At 46.9% G+C, this 13,703-nt stretch overlaps 1 protein-coding gene across 2 annotated transcripts in view; it reads left to right on the top strand.

Annotated features, from left to right (window-relative positions):
- The window catches only part of CPSF2 (cleavage and polyadenylation specific factor 2), a 158,480-nt gene extending 145,838 nt beyond the window's left edge, over positions 1 to 12,642 (top strand). For both annotated transcript variants that reach the window (XM_086937685.1, XM_086937686.1), the window contains one exon: positions 12,099 to 12,642. In XM_086937685.1, the coding sequence (XP_086793811.1) occupies positions 12,099 to 12,191 (93 nt within the window). In that variant the 3' untranslated portion in view covers positions 12,192 to 12,642. The remainder of the gene's footprint in view (positions 1 to 12,098) is intronic.
- The last annotated feature ends 1,061 nt before the right edge of the window (positions 12,643 to 13,703 follow it).

Genomic DNA, 13,703 nt, shown 5'->3' with positions numbered 1-13,703 from the left:
TTTGCAATATACTGTAACAACAATCACATTGATTCTTTGGACGTTTCCATCCAAAATATCATTTGCTACCTTCTACATTTACAAAGGTCCAATTTGGCTTACTCTTCCATACGCCTGCATCCAGCAGCTATTGCAGCGTATTTACAAAATAGAAAACATCTATCTCTATTTAGAGTACCTGCAATAAAAGCATTTATGGAAGGATTAAAAAGAATAATCCCACCCAGGTTACCACCTGCTCCAGTATGGAACATGAATGTGGTCCTTACAAGACTCCTGGGACCCCCTTTTGAACCGTTACATAAATGTGAACTACAATTTCTAACCTGGAAAACTGCTTTCTTTGTTGCCATTACCTCTCTCAGAAGAGTTAGTGAAATCCAAGCATTCACAACAGAAGAACCATTTTTTCAAATACATCCCAACAAAGTGGTTCTTAGACCCAATCCAAAATTCCTACCAAAAGTGATTACTCCTTTTCACCTAAACCAATCAGTAGTTACCAGTGTTTTTTCAAAAAACGGACTTTGTTGCAGAAAGAGCTTTGCACACCTTAGATGTTAGAAGAGCTCTACTATATTACACAGACAGGACTAAATCCTTAGGAAAAACAAAACAACTATTTGTATCGTTCTGTCCCCCACACAAAGGCAATCCTATCTCTAAAGGGGGTATTGCTAGATGGATTGTTAAGTGTATTCAAATATGCTGTCACAAGGCTAAACGTACACTAACAGTTCCTCCTAGAGCACACTCCACTCGCAAACTAGGAGCCTCTATGGCATTTTCAGGAAATATACCAACAGAGGGTATATGCAAGGCAGCAACATGGTCTACAATACACACCTTCACTAAACACTATTGTGTTGATGTGCTAGCCAAGCAGCAAGCTGCAGTAGGCCAAGCTGTCCTTAAAACACTTTTTCAGTATGCTGCAACGGATACAAGCGACCACCGCTAGGGGAGACACTGCTGCACAATCGTTGCTAAATGTTGTGTCACCAGCTCATATGCCTCGAACGGAAAATGCTACTTACCAGTTTTCATCTGTTCTTGGCATGTAGAGCTGCAGAATCCTACATGCCCTTCCGCTTCCCTGGGACTTGTATACGTTCCAGTACTCATCTTACTTAGATGCACACGCATGGATATCCTTTTCTCTTTACTTCTACTAACTCCATAATTTCCCATCATGGCGAAAAACAATCTGAGGATGGAGTCGATGACCATGCGCAGTATTGTCCAAGGGAGGAGTCACCTATCTCGTGACTACAAAAGACTTCTTCCAAGAAGACAACAACCTGCAATCATCCGAGCCCAACACCAGGTGGCGATCTATTGCTAAATGTAGGATTCTGCAGCTCTACATGCCAAGAACATATGCATACTGGTAAGTAGCATTTTCCTTCCGGTTAATCATGAATTCTTTTAACAAGATGTTTGTAATCTGGTCACTTATTTACGTCTCAGGAATCTAATTTAAAAAGCAAATTATACTCTATTTTGAAACTGTTTTTATTTGTTTGATGTCTGAGCTGAATTGCATATTTTAATTTTGTTTCATTGACTGTTTAGCAGTGTTCTCTTTTCGTGGTATCTGATTGGATACATCTGCTTCCCCCAATACCAAATATAGAATCTCTTCCACTTCAAAGCATATGATCATTCTGATAGAATTACACTATGCCTCTCTTAGAATATTCAAATAATTTTATAGGGTGTCTAGCTGACCATACTGAGAGGTTTCAGGGATGGAGGAAGACCAGAGTGATTTTGCATGTCTTTTAGTATACAGTATCTGAAAGAAACAGTTAGTTATAGATTCCTTCCCTTTGAATTACCCACAGGCGTCCGACTGGATCCAGAAAGGTTTTTGTCAGATGTACCCCTGCGCGTCGGAAGGTGGCGTCTGTCGACTCCGCATTCAGCGTTGTGGTCGCCGGGTTGACGTCGTGGTAACTACATAGACGCCGCCCTTTCTTTTTTCGTGCCAGCAAGCGCAGATCCGGAAAGAGTGGTACCCCAGTCATTTTTTGACTGAACTTTTTCTCGACTTTTATCAACTTCGTTGTTTTTTGAGTCCATAGACTCCTGGTGCATGAAGGATGCCCAGCTTTAAGGCTTGCTGTTCCTGTTACCGACTGATTCACACCGCGTATGCCTCTACTGCCTGGAGCGTGCCCCTGACCCCTTATCGCGCTCCGGCTGCTGGACCATGGCCCTGAAATCTTTGCGGAAGTGGTCCCGATAGCTACTCGAGGCCCGGCAGTCGGCTCCGCCCCGCTCGCGGAGCCAACACCATTCTTCCTCCAAGTTTTCGCACTCTGGGTCAGGTAAGTCGAAGCACAAAAAGAAGTCAAGGAAGCATGGTCGCTGTTTAACTTTTCCCCGTCCGTTGGCTGACGCGACAAGGGGTGCTGGTGGTGCCCCTCCCGGGCTCTGCGTGCGGAGTCCGTAGTGTCGGTTCCGAGTTTACCCCCCTTCCCGGGACCGGGAGCGACCCAGGCCCAGCTTTGTCAGTTTTACCAAGCGATGCAAGCAATCTTTGGGCAGCCCGACTCCGCCTGTGCACCTTCGGGCCCTGCGTACTCGGCTGGCGTCCCTGGACCTTCGGCGGCTACGGCCCCGCAGCGTCCCCTTGGATCCAGGCCTGGATCCGGATTGGCGCCAGTCGACGTTTTTACGCCCCCGGTTCACCGGCACAACGTCCAGCACGACGTCTGCCACCGGCGTCGGCTGTGTCCCCAGCCAACGTCGACCCCGGCCTCCACCTCTAGGTAGACACAGAGTTGGATCGGCATCGACCGATGCCGGAACAGATGGGTACTTTTATACCCCTGTTCTACCCTGGCTCTTGCAGACCAGATTGGCAGCCAGAAGAGGGTGAGGAGGACTGTGGGGCGTCTGGGGACCCTTTACCTGACCAGTTGGTGTATGAACAGGGCTGGAGAGAGGAACTGGGGGAAGCCAGTGGTCTGGATACCTCACCAGATCATGGCATGTTGTCTCCTTCTACCGTGGCAATGGAGGAGGGAGCGTCCTATGCAGTGGTGTAGTGTAGGGTGGCCGAGGCTCTCCACCTCGAGCTACCTTCGGTGGCAGTGAGGACTAAACTCCTGAAAGAGGTCCTTTAACCAGCACTGAGCTCTTCGGAGCCCAGGCTGCCGTTTAATGAAGCCCTTACGGACATCATTTTGGGCACCTTGTCCAGGCTCAACACAGGGGCTCCTTTGGATAGGATGATTGCCCGAAGCCACCGCCCGGCTCTGGGCGACCCCACTTCCCCTCCCAGCACTCCACCCCTGAGAGCTTGGTGATCCAAGCCTCCAGGTCTAAAGGCGCATTCCCTAATGCACCACCAGATAGGGATTCCAAAAACCTGGACCACCTTGGGAAGAAAATGTTTTCTTCCGTCAGCTTGGGACTGCAGTCGGTAAACACTACATGTCTGTTGGGATGTTACACCCACTCTGTGTGGTATACAGTAGTGCAGGTGCTGCCCCAGTGCCTGGAGCTGGCCCTGGCTGTGCTCTTCCGAACAGTTGCAGAAGGGAGAGACGTAGTGAAGTTTACCATCCGCTGTGGGCTGGATACCACCGTCGCACTTGGCAGGACGATTTCGACGTCACTAGCCCTTCGACGCTACGCCTGGTTGCGTTCGCCCGTTTTTTACGGGGATGTCAAACAACGCGCTAGAGCGCTATAAGGACTCTGGAGCTACAGCCAGGTCATTGGGCCTCTCCACCACCCCCTGGTGCAGTCTGCCTTTCACCCCTTTCGTTGCTACGGAAGGAGTGCCCGCTACATCTCGCCCAGAGCTACAGGCTGGCACAAGCTGTTCAGCCCTAACACGGCTAGGGACGTGGGAACCACCGCTGTGGTTCTGGGGGCCAGCGAGCAGGCCAGTCCACCACAGCCCCCTCTGCAGCAGCCTCCAAACACTACTAGTCCGACCTTTCAGGGCCACCAAACGCCAGTGGGCGGCAGGATCCGCCATCACCTCCCCCACTTGCGCACCATCATGTCGGACTGGTGTGTTTTGCAAATAGTCTGAAGGGGTTACTCCCTCCCCTTCGAGACTACCCATCCATCCATACCACCTCAGTACCATCGCATGTCGGAGGATCACCTGGCCCTTTTCCAATAGGAAGTTTCGGCACTCTTGGCCTAGGGGGCCATCGAGCGCATTCCTGCCCCAGAAGTAGGTTGTGGTTGCTATTCCCACTACTTGCTGGTGCCCAAGAAGGACAAAGACCTGCGTCTTGGATCTTCGGAACGTCCACCGCTTCCTCCGGAAGGAAAAGTTCAAGATGTTGACGCTCGCTCAGGTCTTGTCTGTCCTCGACTGTGGAGACTGGATGGTATTGTTGGACTTGCAGGACGCTAATTTTCACATCCCTGTCCTGCTGGCGTTACCTGTGGTTCACGGTAGGCCACGAGCACTTTCAGTTTAGCGTGCTCCCCTTTGGCCTTACCAGCGCCCCTCGGGTGTTCACGAAAGTGATGGTGGTGGTAGTGGCTCATCTGTGCACATCTTCCCCTATTTTCGACGACTGGCTGTTGAAGCTGGGCACGCCCCAGGCTGTCGTATCCCACCTCCAGACGACCGCCTGCATTCGCTGGGGTTCTCAATCAGCGTGCCAAAGTCACACCTGACCCCCCTCTCCGAAGCTCCTCTTCATTGAAGCGGTTCTGGACATGGCGCAGTTTATCCTCCCGAACAGCAAGTCCGGGATATTCGGGCTATGATTCCGATCTTTCAGCCTCTATCCCGGGTTTCAGTCAGGATGACCCTCAGGCTGCTGGGTCTGATGGCCAACTGCATCCTGCTGGTGGACCATGCCATATGGCATATGCGGGCTCTGCAGTGGGAACTGAAGGTTCGAGGCATATGAGCTGCAGATATGAGCTGCAGATCTCACACTTAGCATCAGATCGCCATCTTGTGTTGCGCTCGGATGATTGCATGTTGTTGTTGTCTGGGAAGAAGTCTTTGTAGTCACGAGATAGGTGACTTCTCCCTTGGACGATAGTGCGCTTGGGCATTGACTCCATCCTTAGATTATTTTTTTCCGCCATTGGGTTCGGATGTAACTGTTCCGCTCCGGTTCGAAATCTACTATCCAAAGTAGTTCGACGCGAAAAAACGTCCTTAAACTCTTCATATTAACTTCTAAACATCTCAACCTTCGACTCGACTTCATCAGCTCGATTCCGGTCGTCGACGCTGGCAAAATTCCCGCACAGTGACCATCACAAGGTCTTCAACCTGTGCTTATCACCGTAACATGACGAGTCCAGCTGTCCAGCCTGCGCATCCTTTCGATCGAAGAAGACCATTCTAGATCGAAGAGCTCGTCGACACATCGAAAAATCAGCTCCGTTGGGCATCTTCGATGAAGACCCAGATAAAGATTCCGAAGTTCTTGAGATCGTGTCAGAGGCAGAGGACTCCATCACTCCGGGTCAAAGAGTGAGTATTACTGCCCATACTCCCCCACTCCACCCCCCCTCAAAATCGAAGGCAATAGTCAACACTCCGCCTGTAGGGCCCAGTCGCGACCAAAAACATACTTCAGGAGCCCCGCTTTCGAGCCCGGCTCTGAAGAAAATCGTAGGGCCTTCCGGTAGCTCGGGACCAAGCAAACCGCACGTGCCAATTCCACTAGCACATTCGGCACGGAAACCAAAAGAAGTCCCGGCTCAGAAACCGGTTCCGACGCCATCGACTTCGAAAGACAAACCGGGCCCGAAACCTCCCAAGCCCGTAGACAAACCGACTTCAGGCGCTTCCATACCGAAACATTCAGCTTCGGCACCGAAACCAAAACCCTCAGAGCCAAACGCTACGCCAAAGGACTCCATCACGCCTCCAAAGGCTGAAGACAAAGACAAACACCAACCCCGCTCTGAACCGAAAAAATCGGCGCCAAAAGCAGTTCCTGAGGAAGAGGAGCTTTTTCATCCAGATCCTATTGATCCTAAGCAGAAAAAGATCTATATTGATCCAAAGACAGGACATGTCACCACTGGACCATATAGAAAGAGGAAGTTAGCCACAGCACCTGTTCCTCTAGTGCCTGTGAAGGAGGAGGACTCGGCCACATCGCCTATGCACCCTTCTTCTCCTATACTTCCTTCTAACCCACTTCCTTTACCTAAACCTATTACACCTCAAACTTCTCCACCTCATACACCTCCACATAACGATGATGATGACATAGGGGTGGGGGTGACCCAGATGACCCTTTCACGTACCCAACTGACCCTGATTGGGATTACCCTGTCCCACAAGACATACCGGACATCCCAGATTCACACACATACCCCTCAAGAACATCTCCTCCAGAAGACAATGTTGGTTTTGGACACTTGATTAATAGGGCTGCCATCTATCATGGTGTCACACTGCACTCAGACGAGGCAGAAGAGGACTTTTTATTAGATACTTTTGAACAGTCCCAAAAGTCAGTACAAATATTACCCATGATTAAAGGAGTCATTAAGCATGCCCCCGAAGTGTTTAAAGATCCCGTACGTGCCAGGATTCTAAACCCCAGAATAGAAAAAAATATAGGCCTGCCCCTGCAGATCCTGCCTACATTAAGGGACAGCTGCCCTTAGATTCTCTGGTCGTTTCCAATGCTAGAAAGCGCGCTAACTCCGAATCTTCAGGAGAAACGCCACCTCCTGATAAAGAGTCCAAGCTGCTAGACCCTTCTGGTAAAAGAATAGCTGCTCAAGCAGGCAATACCTGGCGCATAGCTAACACCCAAGCACTGCTCGCAAGATATGACAGACCCCATTACGACCAGTTAGAAACCCTACTACAACATTTGCCTGACCAATCTAGAACTCAAGCAAATGATCTAATCCAAGAGGGTAAACTAATTTCAAATGCATCGATAAAATTTGCACTTGATGCAGCAGACACTGCCTCTCGAGCAATAAATACCAGTGTCCTCCTTAGACGTCACCCATGGCTACGCATCTCCGGTTTTAAGCATGAGGTCCAGATTACTATCCTTAATCAGCCATTTAACCAACAACTTTTTGGCCCGGCTGTGGACACTGCACAAGAAAAAATGAACAAAAGACACTGAGACAGCCAAATCCATGGGAGCTTTACAGTCCCCACAAACACAAGGGCCCTTTAGTCGCTCCTGCTACAGAGGAGCCTCTAAACAGATGGGAGCAGACAACTCATCTTCCTTTAAAGCCACTACACAAACATCCCTCAATAGAGGATATTTTAGAGGTGTATACAGAGGAAACGGCAATAAAGGAAGAGGTCGATGTAACACCAATCGTACCTCTCCCACCACAAAACAGTGACTTCCTTTCGCTCCCCCACAACATCCCACTCCAGTCGGGAGGAGATTGGCACAGTTCCTACCTTTCTGGAATTCCATCACAACAGACAAGTGAGTGAGACAAATTATCCAGTATGGTTACTGCCTAGAACTTACAGCTACCTTTCCACATATACCACCCAGGCAGCGTCCCATGTCCACAGAACAACTGACGCTGTTGAAACAAGAGGTTCTCTCATTGCCTCAAAAGAACGCAATAGAGATTGTTCCCTTACAACATCAAGGAACAGGGGTTTACTCACTGTACTTCCTAATACCCAAGAAGGACGGGACACTAAGGCCAATTCTCGATCTCAGGCCCCTCAACCTATATATACACTCAGATCATTTCCTCAGGATCACTCTACAACAAGTGCTCCCGCTGTTACAACAAGGCGACTCAGGAAGTATCTAAAGTTTGTACTAGACGGACAACACTATCAGTTCAAAGTCCTTCCATTCGGGGTGACAACTGCACCCAGAGTGTTCACAAAGTGCCTTGCAGTAGTAGCAGCACATCTCAGAAGACAACAAATCCATGTCTTCCCAGATCTAGACGACTGACTGATAAAAGCCAGGTCATTCACTCAGTGTGTTCAACACACTCATCAAACCATTCAGACATTACACAACTTGGGGTTCACGGTCAACTACACCAAGTCGCATCTCTAGCCCACTCATGTACACCAATATCTGGGGGCCACAATAAACACCTCTACAGCTGTAGCATATCCCAGTCCAGCCAGGATAGCGAGCATTCAAGCCTTAGTCACAACATTTCAAGACCAACGCTCTCTCCCAGCCAGAGTGTTCATGCAACTCATAGGCATGATGGCAGCTTGCATTTTTAATGTACCATATGCAAGACTTCAAATGCGTCCATTACAAGAATGTTTAGCACATCAGTGGAATCAGGCTCAAGGACAACTTACAGATCTGGCGTTGGTGGACAGCTACACACATTGCTCTCTGCAGTGGTGGAACACCAAAAACTTGTCCAAAGGGTGGCCGTTCCTCGAACCTGTTCCACAGATAGTACTTACAACAGACTCATAACTCACAGGATGGGGAGCCCATCTCCTAGGACATACAACTCAGGGAAGATGGACCACTCAACAAAGAGTGCTCCACATCAATCACCTGGAGCTACTAGCAATATTCCTAGCACTAAAATCTTTCCAAGTACATGTACAGAACAAAGCTGTCTTCATCCGGACGGGCAACATGACAGCCATGTACTACGTACAAAAACAAGGAGGCACACATTCTTTACAAACTGTCCCAGCTTGCACAGAACATTTGGAGATGGGCCATTCCACAAAAAATATATCTACGAGCTGAACACCTTCCAGGAGTTCACAATCCGATTGCAGATCTGTTAAGTCGACAGACACAACAGATTCACGAATGAGAACTACATCCACAAGTTCTTTTTCAATTTTTCCACAAGTGGGTCCAACCAGACATAGATCTGTTCGCCGCACACAACAACGCAAAATGCCCAGCCTTCGCCGCCAGGTTTCCACACCCGTTGTCCAAAGGCAATGCGATATGGATGAACTGGTCAGGCAGATTTGCATACACTTTTCCGCCACTCCCACTAATCCCACTAGTGGTACGCAAGCTCCGACAACAGTTTCTCAAACTAATCTTTGTAGCTCCCACATGGGCACGCCGACCGTTGTTCACAACGCTGCTAGAGCTCTCACTAGTTCCACACCAAAGACTGTGCCTGTCCCCATCCCTGTTAATGCAGAACCATGGAGAGATCAGACATCCAGATCCAAGTCAACTGAATCTGGCGATCTGGCTCCCGAAGTCTTAAAGTTTGGTTACCCTAACCTGCCACCAGACTGTTGGACATCATTAAAGAAGCCAGACGACCCACTACTAGAGCTTGCTATGCTGCAAAATGGAAAAGGTTTGCCATTTACTGCACCAATAATCATATTGATCCACTGGATGCTTCCATCCAGAATATCATTTGCTATCTATTGCATTTACAAAGATGTAATCTAGCATACTCATCTATACGTTTACATCTTGCAGCACTTGCTGTGTACTTACAAAACAGACAACACTTGTCACTATTTAGAGTCCCTGCAATTAAAACCTCTGTGGAAGGACTAAAGAGAATCATTCCTCATAGGTTAACTCCCTCTCCAGTGTGGAACCTAAATATTGTTCTTACCAGGCTAATGGGACCCCCATTTCAACCTTTACACAAATGTGAACTACAGTTCCTCACATACCATTGCCATTACCTCTCTTAAAAGAGTAAGTGAGATTCAAGCTTTCACTATACAGGAACCATTTTTACAATTCCTTCCTAAATTAATCACTCCATTTCATCTTAATCAATCAGTTGAGTTGCCAGTGTTTTTTCAAAACCCAGACTGTGTAGCAGAAAGAGCTCTACACACCCTAGATGTGAAAAGAGCCCTTCTTTATTACATTGACAGAACTAAATCCTTTCGCAAGATAAAACAATTGTTTGTAGCTTTCTCTCCTCCGCATAAAGGCAATCTCATCTTTAAAGCTGGTATTGCAAGGTGGATTGTAAAATGTACCTAAATATGCTATTAAAAAGAAAAACGCACATTATCAATTCCTCCTAGAGCGCACTCCACACGCAAGCTAGGAGCCTCTATGGCTTTCTTAGGGAACAGTCCCCTAGAAGACATCTGTGAGGCAGCAACATGGTCTACATCACACACCTTCACTAAACACTATTGTGTTGATGTGCAAGCCAAGCAGAAAGCTGCTGTAGGCCAAGCTGTCCTCAAACTAGTGCAACAGATACAGGTAACCACTGCTAGGGGAGATACTGCTGTATAGTCTATGCTAAGTCTGAGATTTGCAGCTCATAGGCCTCGAACGGAAAATGCTACTTACCAGTATGTATCTGTTCTTGGCATGTAGAGCTGCAGATTCTCACACGCCCCCTGCCTCCCCGGGACCTGTATCTGTTCCAGTTCTATCTTACTTAGATATACACACATGGACATCTTTTCTTCTTTCTACTAACTCCATCATTTCCCATCAGGGCGAAAAACAATCTAAGGATGGAGTCGATGCCCATGTGTACTATCGTCCAAGGGAGGAGTCACCTATCTCATGACTACAAAGACTTCTTCCAAGTCAACAACGACATGCAAACATCCGAGCCCAAAACCATATGGCGATCTAATGCTAAGTGTGAGAATCTGCAGCTCTACATGCCAAGAACAGATGCATACTGGTAAGTAGCACTTTCCTTCCAGTTGGCACAACATCAGAGGAATCTGTCCGATTGCTTCCAGATCGCGGAGGGCACAGCACACCAATTGCATTGGTGGCTTACGAACCAGGATTGGGTCGAAGGCAAATCCCTCTCCCTTCCTCAACCAGAGTTCACAGTGGTGACCGATGCATCACTCCTGGGATGGGGGAGGCGGAGAGCAGAGGCCTTTGGTCTTCGGCGGAGTCCGAGCTCCACATCAACCTTCTGGAGCTTCGGGCGATTCATCTTATACTCAAGGCATTCCTTCCCTCTGTCCGGGGAAGAGTAGTGCAGGTGTTGATGGACAACACCACCGCCATGTAGTACTGCGACAAACTTGGTGGGGTGGGTTTGTGGACCCTATGTCAGAAGGCCCTCCGCCTCTGGACATGAATGGAACATCAGGGCATATCCCCCAGGGCGGACGAACTCACCCGCAGGTTCATGATGGATCACGAATGGCGTCTTCATTCGGAGGTGGTGCAAAGTCTCTTTCAGCAGTGGGGAGAGCTTTGGTTAGATCTATTCACCACCGAAGAGAACGTGCAATGTCAGCAGTTCTGCACGTTGGAATTTCCAAGGCGGCACTTGCTAGGTTGAGTTGAGATCCCTGTAGGTTCTGTGGAAGGCTACTGTAGAGTCAGTCAGTTCCCCACTCGCCACCAGTATTGAACATTAATAGTGAAAAATTAGGTTGTGGGCTCACAATGTTTTGAACTTAAGCTGCTATATCACTCACCGAAATGTGCATTCATATCTGGCTTACACTTTAGTCATTTTTGTTTTTTTGTCCAGTTAGCTTGCACTTGTCAGGAATTCTATGGCATGCTTGTTTCAGAATGTAGATTTCAGACGAAGTTGCCAGGGAGGCATTACATCTCAGCGATAACACCCAGACTACTAATTCCCCAATCACCATTCAAACTGCAGAGTTACTCAAGTATATTGAAAGTTGTGTAACAAAGACCTTTTTAACCATATCTACATCTTACATTTCTTTAAAGATGCTATAATAGTATCTATTAGTGGCTTAATCTCTCTACTGTGTATGGGGTTTCTCAAATATGTGTCATGAATGCATAGCAATCTTTTTAGCTTTTTCAAGTATTTAGATTATGTAGAACCTCCATAAAATAAATATACCCAATGAGTATTTGTCCACCCATTGTTAGCTCTTCGTTTTGGGGCGAAAGGGTACCCTGTGTTTTTTTTTTTGATTATTTTTTTCTATTAAGTACAACACTTGAACCTATTAGCATAACCTCACTCCCCTCAGTCTTGATAATAATGGTCACTAATTTCTACCAGTTGTTGAGCCATACAATTCTAATAACTTATTTTACAAGAGGTGCACTGTTTTGTTGTTGTGATGGATAATCACTGTGTGTTGGGCAACCACTTTCTGTGTGCATGGCTCAACCCCTCTAAGCAGTCTGTTCTTCTAGAATCATTTTGTTAAAATGTAATCATCTTTTCTCTCCTAGACTGAAACTGGACGCATTGGACTGGAGGGTTGCCTGTGTGAAGACTTCTACAAAATTAGAGATCTTTTATACAGTCAATATGCCATTGTTTGAAGAAGGCTATTTGTGATGGACAATACAAAGGACGCAGAATTTTTCTAAAAATGTGTATATTTTTTTTTAATTTTGCAGCTTTCACTTTGTAGTTTTTTGGTTTCCAACTACATTTTGAAGAGCCAGTTGTTCAAAAAAACTGAAATGCTGAAAGAAATGGACTAACGCAAAGCCGATGCTGAGGGCCCCTTTTTTGAATCAACATTCCAGCATTGTTGTCGTTTACAAACACGGTTGTGCAGCTGAGGCTGCTTGTGTGTTTCCTGCAGGACTGTCAGTGACAATAAATCTAGGCGATGGGTGGGACTTGAATTCAGTCTTACCATTCAGTATGTTTACATGATTAGGAAACGACATTACTTTATCAGCACAGAATCGGCAAGCCCAATAGTTGTGTTTTAGTTAATGTAAATTAAAAAGGAAACTGCCCTCTAGAAATCCTTTGAATTTACATCATAGTGGCTTGTGTTTTTTGCGGAGAATCAGGACCAGTATTAGGCTGAGTACAGAGGGATGGAGTTCAAAGTTCTACAAAATATATAAAACTGCAGTCAAAAAAGTGTAGAGTCTTGAAATGGGTGTGCAAAGTGAATGAATGATTTAGTTATTACTTTGAATTTAATACACCTGTTTACTGGCTACAAATATCTAGGGGCCAAGTAGTGCATTGGTTCCGCAGAAGGCACATAAGTGTACTCAATTCTTTATTGCCCTCTGTACATGCGTAAATGTGTATCGGGATATAATGTATTTGAAGAACAAAATACCTACCAACATTGACTTGTACCATGCAGGCGCCTTCTTTAAATGTAATGATCTGGTTACAGAATGGTAATCTTCATTATACTGAGTCCTACTCTCCCTCATCTCAGGGTTTAGTAGTTGTTTGACATAGCTATGAGCCCAAACCAATATATCTTTTTGAGGCGTTTCCCCTGGGGAGAGGTATAAGAGGCCCCACCTCTTAAAAAGCAAAATCTCAACAACTAAGCAGAAAACATGCCATCACTCTAGTGGATTACAGGACTGTGGTGAGGAAGCGTGGGACTCATTGAAGTGAAGTGGCAAGTAAGGAAGCGCAGCATTACACTTTTCCCTCTTCCTTAGCCAGTCCTTAACAATGAGGACGCATCAAACAATAAAGTGGGCCTGGAAGTAATGCAGAGCCCATGAACCTTTAAAAAGGAGAAAAACATCAGGATCCAACAGTACGAAGTGGAGCAGCACCAAAGTCAGATCTTGAGGGAAGCACTTGAAGACTTGAATGCCTAATAAAGGTAGCAGTTGAAACCCAGGCAGTGGCAAGACACGCCCTTAGCCTCGGACCAAGAAGCTGCCGTACTCCTGTAAAACGTCTCTGGAGTACCATAGGCAAAGGGACCCTAGACCATACGTAGATAGATCAAAGGTTAAGCAGAGTTTAATTCGGTCAGAGAAGGCTACAGGTTTAGGACCCTGGTCACCCAAACTGAAAGTGACAGAGGACATCAGAAAGCCGAAAGAAACTGTTAA

Source organism: Lissotriton vulgaris, chromosome 9, assembly GCF_964263255.1.
Source record: "Lissotriton vulgaris chromosome 9, aLisVul1.2, whole genome shotgun sequence".
Classification (NCBI taxonomy): Eukaryota; Metazoa; Chordata; class Amphibia; order Caudata; family Salamandridae; genus Lissotriton; species Lissotriton vulgaris.
The sequence above is the reverse complement of the archived record's forward strand: the minus strand, read 5'-3'. Positions and strand labels throughout refer to the sequence as shown.